Source organism: Coregonus clupeaformis, chromosome 18, assembly GCF_020615455.1.
Source record: "Coregonus clupeaformis isolate EN_2021a chromosome 18, ASM2061545v1, whole genome shotgun sequence".
Taxonomy (NCBI): Eukaryota; Metazoa; Chordata; class Actinopteri; order Salmoniformes; family Salmonidae; genus Coregonus; species Coregonus clupeaformis.
The window spans coordinates 47,877,520-47,890,513 of NC_059209.1; the positions used below are offsets into that span (position 1 = coordinate 47,877,520).

General features: G+C 42.5%; 2 protein-coding genes across 9 annotated transcripts in view; both read right to left on the minus strand.

Annotated features, from left to right (window-relative positions):
* Positions 1 to 6,005, minus strand: part of LOC121530892 (PDZ and LIM domain protein 2) — a 78,644-nt gene extending 72,639 nt beyond the window's left edge. Inside the window, exon 1 of one of the 2 annotated variants that reach the window (XM_041836238.2) lies at positions 5,610 to 6,005. The gene's annotated coding sequence lies outside the window, so the exon portion shown is untranslated. The remainder of the gene's footprint in view (positions 1 to 5,609) is intronic. The other variant, XM_041836237.2, reaches the window with a different exon arrangement.
* A 3,892-nt stretch (positions 6,006 to 9,897) lies between these two features.
* The window catches only part of sorbs3 (sorbin and SH3 domain containing 3), a 55,020-nt gene continuing 51,923 nt past the window's right edge, over positions 9,898 to 12,994 (minus strand). For 6 of the 7 annotated variants that reach the window (XM_041836242.2, XM_041836241.2, XM_041836244.2 and 3 more), the window contains 3 exons: positions 11,616 to 12,202; positions 11,368 to 11,474; positions 9,898 to 10,810 (listed from right to left, as the gene is read on the minus strand). In XM_041836242.2, coding sequence (XP_041692176.2) covers positions 10,749 to 10,810; positions 11,368 to 11,474; positions 11,616 to 12,202 — 756 coding nt within the window. In that variant the 3' untranslated portion in view covers positions 9,898 to 10,748. The remainder of the gene's footprint in view (positions 10,811 to 11,367; positions 11,475 to 11,615; positions 12,203 to 12,994) is intronic. The other variant, XM_041836240.2, reaches the window with a different exon arrangement.

Genomic DNA, 12,994 nt, shown 5'->3' on the forward strand with positions numbered 1-12,994 from the left:
GGGCTGTGTACAGGTGCAGTGATCGGTAAGGTGCTCTGACAACTGATGCTTAAAGTTAGTGAGGGAGATGAGTCTCCAGCTTCAGAGATTTTTGCAGTTTGTTCCAGTCATTGGCAGAAGAGAACTGGAAGGAATGGCAGCCAAAGGAGGTGTTGGCTTTGGGGATGACCAGTGAGATATACCTGCTGGAGCGCATACTACGGGTGGGTGTTGCTATGGTGACCAATGAGCTAAGATAAGACAGGGATTTGCCTAGCAGTGATTTATAGATGACCTGGAGCCAGTGGGTTTGGCGACGAATATGTAGTGAGGACCAGCCAACAAGAGCGTACAGGTCACAGTGGTGGGTAGTATATGGGGCTTTGGAGACAAAACGGATGGCACTGTGATAGGCTACATTCAATTTGCTGAGTAGAGTGTTGGAGGCTATTTTGTAAATGACATCGCCGAAGTCAAGGATCAGTAGGATAGTCAGTTTAACGAGGGCATGTTTGGCAGCATGAGTGAAGGAGGCTTTGTTGTGAAATAGGAAGCAGATTCTAGATTTAACTTTGGATTGGAGATGCTTAATGTGAGTCTGGAAGGATAGTTTACAGTCTAACCAGTCACCTAGGTATTTGTAGTTATCCACATACTCTAGGTCAGACCCGCCGAGAGTAGTGATTCTAGTCGGGTGGGCGGGTGCCAGCAGCGTTCGATTGAAGAGCATGCATTTAGTTTTACTAGTGTTTAAGAGAAGTTGGAGGCTACGGAAGGAGTGTTGTATGGCATTGAAGCTCATTTGGAGGTTTGTTAACACAGTGTCCAATGAAGGGCCAGGTGTATACAAAATGGTGTCGTCTGCGTAGAGGTGGATCTGAGTCACCAGTAGCAAGAGCGACATCATTGATATACACAGAGAAAAGAGTCGGCCCGAGAATTTAACCCTGTGGCACCCCCATAGAGACTGCCATAGGTCCAGACAACAGGCCCTCCGATTTGACACATTGAACTCTATCTGAGAAGTAGTTGGTGAACCAGGCGAGGCAGTCATTTGAGAAACCAAGGCTATTTAGTCTGCCAATAAGAATGCGGTGGTTGACAGAGTTGAAAGCCTTAGCCAGGTCGATTAAGACTGCTGCACAGTACTGTCTATTATCGATCGCGGTTATAATATCGTTTAGGACCTTGAGTGTGGCTGAGGTGCACCCATGACCAGCTCGGAAACCGGATTGCATAGCGGAGAAGGTACGGTGGGATTCGAAATGGTCGGTGATCTGTTGTTAACTTGGCTTTAAAATACTTTCGAAAGGCAGGGCAGGATGGATATAGGTCTGTAACAGTTTGGATCTAGAGTGTCACCCCCTTTGAAGAGGGGGATGACCGCGGCAGCTTTCCAATCTCTGGGGATCTCAGACGTTACGAAAGAGAGGTTGAACAGGCTAGTAATAGGGGTTGCGACAATTTCGGCTGCTAACTTTAGAAAGAAAGGGTCCAGATTGTCTAGTCCAGATGATTTGTAGGGGTCCAGATTTTGCAGCTCTTTCAGAACATCAGCTGTCTGAATTTGTGTGAAGGGGGGGCATGGGCAAGTTGCAGCAGAGGGTGCAGAGCTGGTGGCCGGGGTAGTGGTAGCCAGGTGGAAAGCATGGCCAGCCGTAGCAAAATGCTTGTTGAAATTCTCGATTATTGTAGATTTATCGGTGGTGATAGTGTTTCCTAGCCTCATTTTACGTTAATGTGGATGCTACCATGATTACGGATAGTCCTGAATGAATCGTGAATAATGATGATTGAGAAAGTTAGAAGCGCAAATATCACCCCCCCAAAAAAAAATGCTCACCTCCCGTTATTGTAATGGTGAGAGATTAGCATGTCTTGGGGGTATGTATAGTTCTGCATCTGTGACTTTGACTCATCATTATTCACGATTCATTCAGGACTATTCATAATCATGGTAGCATCCGTCAAACATCTCATTCCAAAATCATGGGCATTAATATGGAGTTGGTCCCCCCTTTGCTGTAAGAACAGCCTCCACTCTTCTGGGAAGGCTTTCCACTAGATGTTGGAACATTTCTGCGGGGACTTGCTTCCATTCAACCACAAAAGCATTAGTGAGGTCGGGCACTGATGTTGGACAATCAGGCCCGGCTCGCTGTCGGCGTTCCAATTCCGCCCAAAGGTGTTGAGGTCAGGGCTATGTGCAGGCCAGTCAAGTTCTTCCACACCGATCTCGACAACCCATTTCTGTATGGACCTCACTTTGTGCACAGGGGCATTGTCATGCTGAAACAGGAAAGTTGGAAGCACAGAATCGCCTAGAATGCCATTGTATGTTGCAGCATTAAGATTTCCCTTCACTGGAACTAAGGGGCACAGCCCGAACCATGAAAAACAGCCCCAGACCACTATTCCTCCTCCACCAAACTTTACAGTTGGCACTATGCATTCGGACAGGTAACGTTCTCCTGGCATCCGCCAAACCCAGATTTGTCCGTCGGACTGCCAGATGGTGAAGCATGTTTCATCAATCCAGAGAACAAGTTTTCACTGCTCCAGAGTCCAATTGTGGCGAGCTTTACACCACTCCAGCCGACGCTTGGCATTGCGCATTTTTACAAACTGACTTGTTGGAAAGGTGGCACCCTATGACAGTGCCACGTTGATAGTCTCTAATGAACTTATCCTATGCAGCAGAGGTAACTCTGGGTCTTTCATTCCTGTGGCGGTCCTCATGAGAGACAGTTTCATCATAGCGCTTGATGGTTTTTGCAACTGCAATTGAAGAAACTTCCTAAGTTCTTGAGATTTTCCGTATTGACTGACCTTCATATCTTAAAGTAATGATGGACTGTCATTTCGCTTTGCTTATTTGAGCTGTTCTTGCCATAATATGGACTTGGTATTTTACCAAATAGGGCTATCTTCTGTATACCACCCCTACCTTGTCACAACACAACTGATTGGCTCAAACGCATTAAGAAGGAAAGAAATTCCACAAACAAGAAGACACACCTGTTAATTGAAATGCTTTCCAGGTGACTACCTCATGAAGCTGGTTGAGAGAATGCCAAGAGTGTGCAAAGCTGTCATCAAGGCAAAGGGTGGCTACTTTGAAGAATCTCAAAATATAACATATATATATATACAAACACTTTTTTGGTTACTACATGATTCCATGTGTTATTTCATAGTTTTGATGTCTTCACTATTATTCTACAATGTAGAAAATAGTAAAAATAAAGAAAAGCCCTTGAATGAGTAGGCGTTCTAAAAATGTTGTCCGGTAGTGTATATACACACACATCTCTATCCCAGACCCTGACAATGGTCATTCTGATATTGCTCATTTTCATATTTCGTTTTACTTTTTGTACTATGTGTGTATTGTTATTGTATTGCTAGATATTACTGCACTGTTGGAGCTAGAAACATAAGCATTTCACTGCACCTGCGATAACATCTGCAAATCTGTGTACGAGACCAATAAACTTTTATTTGATTTTAAGACTTCTGAACCACTGAGGCAGTCACAGGAAAGTTTACTACTGTTTTGTCAAGTTCAACACATGCACTTTTTCTAAATATCCTGTTGCAACAACGAGTCTCTGCAGCTCATTCAAAGTCTAAAGCCATCTCAGGCAGTGGTTACACACACAGAGCAGAACTCTTACAGAGAACAGGAAATGCTAAGAAAGTAGAAACAGACCGAAAGAGATGGCAATTGATATCAGACATTTCTATTGAACTGAAACTAAGTATTTAAAGAAACTCAACATGAGCCAGTCAGTCACCCAGTAACATGAGCCAGTCAGTCACCCATTGACACTCGTCTGTCTCAGCTAAGACAGCGACTGAGAAAACCACAAAGCTAGAAACAAGAGAACAAGCAACAGTGAAGCTTTCATCACACAAACTCCACCAGATTGTCTCTTAGTGTAACTTCCTCCAGAACTGCAACTTCATGCATGTTGCTTCTTGTGATTCAGGGGAAAGGCTCTATGCAATAGAGCCGAAAAAAACATCATTAGTGTTGTTCATATGAAAATAACAAAAACAAGAGGAATGGCCAAAAAATACATAAAAAATGTTTCCACAGCAGCTAAAGTAGGTGGCTACTGTCCTACATTCTCCAAAAATGTAGGCTACTACTTGTCCAAAACTGTTTTTGTCCCTGGACTGTTTGTCTGTGAACTGTTTGTGCCATGGCCCTGCACACTCAGAACAGCAGAACCATCAGGAAACAGACACAATTGAAAACGAGAGGAGGGGAGTTGGGGGCAGCAAGCACATGAAAGGTTGCAGAGAACAAACACAATGGAGGTGTACTGGTACAGCGCAGTGCAAACAGCAGGCAGGGGGCGGGGGTATGGGGCTGGGGGTTTGAATGGGGCTTGGGTTGAGAGCAACACACGAGTCCTGGGAAACACTTCCAGCTTTTTCCCACCCATTAAAAAAGCCCAATAATTCAATCTACCAGTGTTACCCTGTTTTATATTTTTCAATTGTGGCAATGGTCACAGAATGGGGAGGGGGGGCTCGGCTTAAATCAGTCCAGCAGAGAGAAAAATTGCCCGTTTGTCAGCTAATTTCCTGCAATTCTACACATTTTGTCATGGCTATTTCTGTGTTCTTATGCTCAAACATAACAAAACCAATGGGGACTCCAATCGGGACCCCTGGGCATGTCCCATGCATGCCCCGTCAGTAATCCAGCCATGCCAAAAATACTCCTAAATTCATCATTTTGGGAATTTTCAAATCTCCCTGACAGTCTAGATTTTATTTTGGTGATTTCTAGTTCTCAAAGATTATATTATTTAAAAATATATAGGCCAACTATTTTTTTCTACACACTTTCTGTCTGGGTTTAGTCATTTAAGTTTACACTGAAGTTTTTTTCATTCACAATTTAGCAGAGGCGATACAAATGGTATGGTATAAATCTGAACTCAAAAGATTAGATTCCATTTGTGTTTTTGCTGTTTACACATTAGGAAAACAATCAATCAGAAAGGTATCAGATATGTCAAATAATTGGCCAATCTAAAATTGGGCCGCCTGTGTAAACACAGCCAATGAAATCTAAACGATGTTGGAGGCAACTATTCCTCCTTTTCAGTGACAGTCAATCCAACGGGGTGGGGGTCTGAGACAGGCACAGTCAAGCCTGTTGCGAGTTTGGGTATAAATCCAAGATACACAAAACAACATTGTTCCAGTTCTGATGGCTAGGGGCACTGTGGCTACATTAACACAGGCAGCCCAATTCTGATCTTTTTTTCACCAATTGGTCTTTTGACCAATCAGATCAGTTATTTTGCCAATAATTGGGCAAAAGATCAGAATTGGGCTGCCTGTGTAAACGGAGCCTTAAATTAGCAATCAAGTGAATAATTACATCAACCAAGGTTTACAGACAATTTGCCAGCATTAACAAGAACACTTGTATCTTATGTTTATAGGTATAGGCCTGCATAAATTGCATACATTCGGATACATTATTTATAATTGTTTGTGTAAATAAAGTGAATTGACGCCTAATTGAATCAAATGATTGATGCCTAGCCTATAGCCTAGTGTGAATTGACCTGGGGGACACACAGAAAGTAGCCTATTACACTTACCTAAATCAATGCAGTTGATCAATAATCAGTGATAGTCGAATTGTGTCCGTACACCGGCAGATCCAACACACGTCAAAAACTCATAGGCGACAGTACCTAAAAGAGCGCAGGACCAGAAACACTCCACCCCTTGCGCGCAAGTCGCCTACAAAAATACAGAAAAATGCCGTTTTCAATGTTCCTTCTTTCTGCTCACAGGAATCTCAGCCTTCTCTGAGAGCGATTCGCGCTGCTATGTTGTCAGTGTGATCAAAAGCCTCTGGGTCTGAAAATAATACTTCCGAAATGCACTTCTATTGCTGGGTATTGGATACAGAAGTGATATGAAACCACCTGTAGTCACCGGTATGATGGCTCACAGAGCCACGTGCTGTTATCAAAATAAAGGCATGAGCGCGCTGGGCGTGTCGGGGATACTGGGAGAGTGGGTAATAATTGAGATATTACATATGGTCATGGCTAGAAGAGATCCAGCTTTTGTCAAATTTCGTTTTAGCTAACCTAACCCTTTTCCTAACCTTACCCCAATGTTCCTAACCTGCTACGTTAGTTATCCTAACCTGCTGCGTAAATTCTCCTAACCTGCTATGAAAAGTCAAATCTGACGTTAATTTGACAAAAACTGGATCCTTCTAGCCATGACCATAGTGCCTTGCACATTTGTCTTAGTGCGCCATCTGCAGATAATAAATAGCATTACAAAATTCAACTGATCCATAGACAATAGGCCTACATATGCCTACGCCTACAGGATGGGCTGGTGAAATTGCCAGAGGTTTATGATTAAATTCAAAGCATGTTTAAACAATGGAGGATTGTGTTATAGGTTAGTAGGCTAGGCCTACATAGTTGAGGCCTGGGTGAGGAGGGAACAGCAGGTATCCAGCTCTGTGAATATATGGGTAGCAGAATGTTTTGTGTCAAAGGGTAGGCTGCCATGTCTCGCAGCCAAGGGAGGTAGGTGATAGGTATGCATAGAAGGCAAGATTTGCCATTTGTACGGGATTTATTGAATAGCCTAAAGGGGAAGAGAGTAATGACAACTGCATTCATGTACTTACAAGAAAATAGACGTTGGCTTAATGTCACTTCACACTTAACTTGTAGTTAAATTAATTGGCTTAAGTCAGCCCAAATTTGACATAATGTACCATACCATCTGTTCCACTCCATCTGCCCTGAAAGGCTGAAACCAACTGAGTTAAATACCCTCTGTGTTAGGAAGCCTGCGTTATTAATATAGGCCTACTATTCCCAGAACATTTCCCACCAGGTAGGCCTAAGTCCCTACTGGCCTCTTACATTACCATGTTGGCACAAAAAGACTCAATACATGGATGTGTGATTGAAAAATGACAACAAGTACAATCTTATAACATTAAAAAAATTATATATAACCTTAAATGGTTTTTCAGCTGTCCCTATAGGATAACCTTTTGAAGAACCCTTTTTGGTTCCAGGTAGAACCTTTTTGGGTTCCATGTAGAACCCTTTCCACAGAGGGTTCTACATGGAACCCAAAAGAGCTATCCTATGGGGACAGCCAAATAACCCTTTTGGAACCCTTTTAAGAGTGTAGGAAAGCAAAACATAACAATAAACAATATGAGAATTGCAAACTTTTCTCAAACTAACCTCCCCCGTGGCAGCAGCTACAATGGATACGCTCATTCCCAAACAGCTCTCGCTGAGCAAGTGCATACAGGCAATCCCCTGGAGAACAAAGAATGTCCAAAGTGATTGGCCACTAGCTAATTAAAGATGTGTTCCAGATCGAGGTTAGTTTTACTTTTTAGCCAGTAGTTCTGAAAGTAGGTCCCCGAAAATTGTGCACAATTGTGTACAATGTCATCCATTTTGTATGATATGTTACATCCTGCTTTTTTTGTGTTTGTTTTTTGTTTGTGCAATTCGTATGATATGTTATGAATTCCAATTTGTACAATATGTTAAGAATTTGTAAGTGCATTTGTACAATATGTTACTAATTTGTGTAAGTGCTTAAGGTCCCGTTCTATCTCTTGAACGCTTTTCTTGAGTAGCCTTCCCAACAGCTAAAGGTCCTGAAGCTTCTGCTCATGTGCGGGATTCTCTACTTTAGTTTACAGGCTACTCTGGCGAATGGTGCTCATTTAATAAAGTTAGATCAAAGCTGAATCACTGTCTGCAAGTTCACATAATGAAAGTAGGCCTATTCTACATAACATAACTGAATATAATAGCATAGTATAACGTTACTGTATGACAAAAATAATAATAATTCTTATGAGACTTTAGGATGATTGTGTGAATGGTCAAATTTTTCTGTCATGTGGCCAAAACGTTTAGTTTTGATTGAAACTAAACACAGGCAGGCTACTGTATGTTACAGTTTGTTAACACAATCTGCTCAAAAATTTGCTCACTGCACATATTCAAAACAACACTGTAGGCTACTTCGAAACAATACTTTATAACTCAAGAAGATCTAAATGCATATCCCAATGAAACTGAGACTGTGTTTAAAGTAGAGAATCCCGCACATGCGCAGAAGCTTCGGGACCTTTAGGTGTCGGGAAGAGGGGTTCAGAAATGCATTTCGTAAACGCCATTTGCAATTGCAAAATCAATGCAACATGAAATCAACTACATACACATTAATGGAAATAAACACTGCAAAACACTCAACAAAATACTTTCAGTGTGGGGCATAAAGTAGGCTACACATTTTAATAGAGAATGTCCGACTGTCTTTAGCAACTTGAGATAAAAGTTGTGTTCCTTTGCGCAGACGTTGTTGACGCATTCCAGATCTTACAACGCCTTGAAAGGTATTTTAGGTGTCAGCTCATCACATCATATGTTATAGCAATCTGGTGCCAGCGGCACAGTCGATGACGTGGCACCCATTGGTTGATGCATGCAACTTCTGAGCAGGGGAACACGACCACTTTGTATGAAGAAGAAACGGAGCGCTAGCCTATAGTCAAATGTGATGATGGCTGTCTCTGGGCTCATAATCACACTTTGGAATAAAATAGTACTCCTAGAACAGGCATACACATTTGTGGGAAATCTTCCTTTTCAGAGAGCAGAAACAGACTGTTAACTCATTTTTATTAACTAAATAGAGGTAGGCTAAAGGTAGGCCTAGCTCAGGGCTCTCCAACCCTGTTCCTGGAGAGTTACTGTCCTATTGGTTTTTGCTCCAACCTACAGGAGGGAAGCTCTCCAGGAACAGGGTCGGAGAGCCCTGGCCTAGCTACTTCACAAATGTCAAACTGCTTGGGAATCAATTCAAGTCACACATCAAAACCTTTTTATCATCAATTTATATGGTTTATTTGAATTACATAATGTATGTGTATCATTGATATTGAATAACATTGGTTGGTATTAAAGGAAATATATTATATGTTTAATCTGATACATGGTTAAAACCCTGTACAATCATATGTTGTGGCTAGAAAAGGCATTTTTACGATAGTGTGAATGAACAAAGCAGAGAAACATTTCAGTTGGCAACTTCATAATAGGGGTTTGGGTAGGTCCATAAATAAAATGACTGCTTAGTTGCTTCCCATTGGCTTACAAACGTATATTTGCCATTGGTTACACTTGTATGCACACCTCCGATTCGCAGTTTTAATGTATACTGTATGTCAAAGCAAATTGGTTAATTTTCAAAGCGGCAGATTATAGAAACAGTAGTAAACAAACACAGTTTGCAGTAGAACTGAGATACCAAATCAAATGTACAGTAGCCCAAGGAATCAATCTACTGGTCCATCTTACTGTTCACTCCTTTCTTTCTGTAATGTTTGAACACCATTGTGGGTTTTAATGTTGTAGTTGACAAGCAGGATTAGTGTTAGAAAAGATCTGTGCTCCAAAGTGAAGCTATGGCATCTCTTTGCTATCGCTTAGGTCATGGCCTAAAAATGTCAGCGGTTCCACTGAATTGATACAATTGGTGTAGCTCCACTTCTGTTCTGTCAAGACATTCCGTGTTGCATTCACTTGGGGGATAATGCCAACATACCTCCTTCTCATCATCTTCATCATCTTCTTCTCTTCTCCACCATCACATTCAACTTCCACTTTAACACTCAACACCTCCTCTGTTCCCTGGGTCCCCTGTAGCTCAGTTGGTAGAACATGGCGCTTGCAACGACAAGGTTGTGGGTTCGTTTCCCACGGGGGGCCAGTATGAAAATATATGCACTCACTAACTGTAAGTCGCTCTGGATAAGAGCGTCTGCTAAATGACTAAAATGTTCCCAACAGAAATACAAGCTGCACAAATGGCTGAATCATTACCAGTGAGCTTCATTGAAGATGTAAGTAGTGAACAATAACACGCTGAAGGACATTGCCTTGATTGTTTGCTCTGCTGCATAGAGCACTAATAAAATCTTGAACAAATGGAGAGTCAGCAGAACTGTTTTGTAACCAAGCAACAAATCTTTTATGCCATTGTTTCAAATAATAAAGTAAGTGATCCATTCATGTATATTGGACGGTCATATCAGTGCTGTGCTGTAGCCTCGGACACACCCAGGATGCATTTATAGATCTGAAATCAAAGTGTAGGAAGACATTTCAAAAGGAAACATTCATTCTGTCTACGTTATAGAGAACATGACAACATAAGGATATTCTCAGGCATTTGTGTCTGTGATGGCACTTGGGTGACAGAAAGTGTAGCAGGTGCATGCTAAGCCGAACACTCCACAGCAGTAGATGAACCATACTGAAGGAATGTCATTTGAGTTGTAGTCAATGAGGACAAAGTTATTTATACTGTACCAGTATCATCATCAGCATTCATTCTATCCATTCAAGTAGTGTCTGTGAAAATCACTCCAAGTCTATTCAGTGAAGGACCACACATGCTGGGGGTGAGGTGTCAAACCACACGGTGTTCCTACCTCCAGACCAGCTGCACACTGGCCAACAGCTGTGGTCAGTGGCTGACGTGAACATGCAGACCTGACTAAACCAAGTTGGTGACAGGGGGAGGACAGGGGGTGTTGGGGTCAGGGGTTGATCATTTGGCTGCTGGAATGATCTGATGTGCTGGTTAAAGCAAGCGGATCTAATAGTCATGTGTCCACTACAGTCCATGTGGTTGTGGAGTGGACAGGTAGAGTGAAGCAGTTACACTGGTGTCACATAGTTCCCTGGGAAAGTCCCAAAGGCATGTGTCCTTTCTGACGTACCTAAGGAAAGAGCAGAGCACATAGTAAACCAAAAGATTGTTCTCTCATACTGTACATCATACAGTACAGACAACCATGTTCCATTAATCTGACTACATAAGTCATATTTGTAATATCATTTGATGCCCAATAGAGGGCAGACTTGTATTTAATTTGACTTAAAATGGCAATCAGCTGTTGAAACAACTACAAAGTGTCCTCCCCACCACCATTTAGCTAAAAAGCTGAGGGGTGGGGCTGGAGAAATGTAACCACACTCAAATTCATAGACAGAGCTATGGATGAAAGGACTGACCATCCATGATAACAAAATTATAGTTCACCATGTTGAGGATCTACAGTGTTTGTTTACATTTAGTTTGTTTACAAACATTGGAGTAAAACAAGCTTATATTTTGGGTGCTGATGGGGTACGATAGTTGAACTAAGCTCATGAGGTATTTATAAGTTATATTCTTCAAGAATCAATGGGTCCATATCATTAATTTCTAAGTCCAAAAATGGATGTAGCTACTGCAGATTGCCCATTTCAGGTAAGGCTTGTGTAAATGTCTTACCTACAAACCAGCCATCATCACACTTCTCCATCACTTGTACGATGTCCCCCTCTCTCAGTTCCAGCTCATCTCTGTTCTGTGGGTTGTAGTTGTAAACTGCTTTGTATCTGAGTGAGACAGCACAGGCCAGGGTTTAGGATTTGATTTTTGGCAAGACGAATAGACTGTGGCAATGAAGAATGAGATAGACAGTATCCCAATCACGTTATATAAAATCACATTTTGATTGACAAATTTTTTTGACTCACGGTTGGCGTTGCACTACTGTCGAGCCAGCATTGTTGGTCGTTTTTGTTTTGGGGATGTTGGTCGGGGCTGCTCCTCCCCTGTGGGCAGATGGTGACATCTGATTTGATGGTGAACCAGCTCTGCCAATAGAATTTTGCAAAGCTGGGTGTGCTGCTCCCCAGTGGTTGTTCTGGGGTGTGGGGGAGGCAGGCCCAGAAGTGGGGTGTGGCCAGTGATTGGGTGCTTCTTTGGATAGTGAGGGCTGGAGGGATGAACGTAAATGGGAGGCTACTGTCCCATGGGGTATGGGTGAGGACGGCTTCAGGGGGGAGTATCCTGGTTCAGGGCTGCGGGAGGAGGGGGTCAGACTCAGAGGCGAGCGGGTCAAAGGCGAGCAAGGTGAGTGTAGAGGGCGTCCTGGACTCATTGGCTCTGGGGATGTGGGTGACATGGGGCATACTGGGTAGTCGTCAGAGGATGATTTGGTGCGGGGCAACTTGTTAACCTGGACGTAGTTGGTGGGGAAGATGCCACTCCGGCTGGTCCCTGGGATCCGGCCCTCCAGCCACTTGTCGTCCACACGCCTGGTTACACTAATCACCTCGCCCTGAGATAGAGGAGCAGGGAGATCATGGTTCATGACAAAAGTACCATAACTCTCACGTAACACATTCAAATCTCAGGTAATCGTCAGTATCCATGTAATTCTGAATACAGTAGTGTATCAACCGTAAAGAAAACACAGGCAGTGTGAGAGAGACACAGTAGAGAGGGAGTACTTTGAATGATTAAAGATTCGAAAAGGACAGTCAACAGTTTAAGATTAGAGAGTAGAGTATTACCTTATTAATCCCAACTTGGCAAATTGTTTTATCACAGCATCCATCAATGACAGAACACGTAACAATGACCAACACATGATAAAAAACAAAACAAGACACAGAAAGGCACATGCACCATAGTATCCCTAAAAGGATAGTCTGATTCCAGTGCTGTTTTCTATCCTACTCTAGGGAAAAAACAGGCAACAAGATGTTCCAATAGGAAGACCTCATAAAACAGTTAATCAATTACACTCATTAAAAAGCCTCATGGCTGTGGGTAAAAATGACAGTCTAAACTCTCTGTGGAACATCTGGGCAGGATGGACCTGCAACTGAAGCTGCTACTTTGTTGCATTAGAGTGCTGTGGAGTGGGTGTGTGTCATTGTCCATGATCATGTGTGTTTTCACTTGCAGCCTTTTTATGAACATGTCCTGCATTGATTCCAGCCTGCAGCCAATTGCAGCACTGGCTTTCTTAATGATTTAATACAGGTACAGTGGGGGGGAAAAGTATTTAGTCAGCCACCAATTGTGCAAGTTCTCCCACTTAAAAAGATGAGAGAGGCCTGTAATT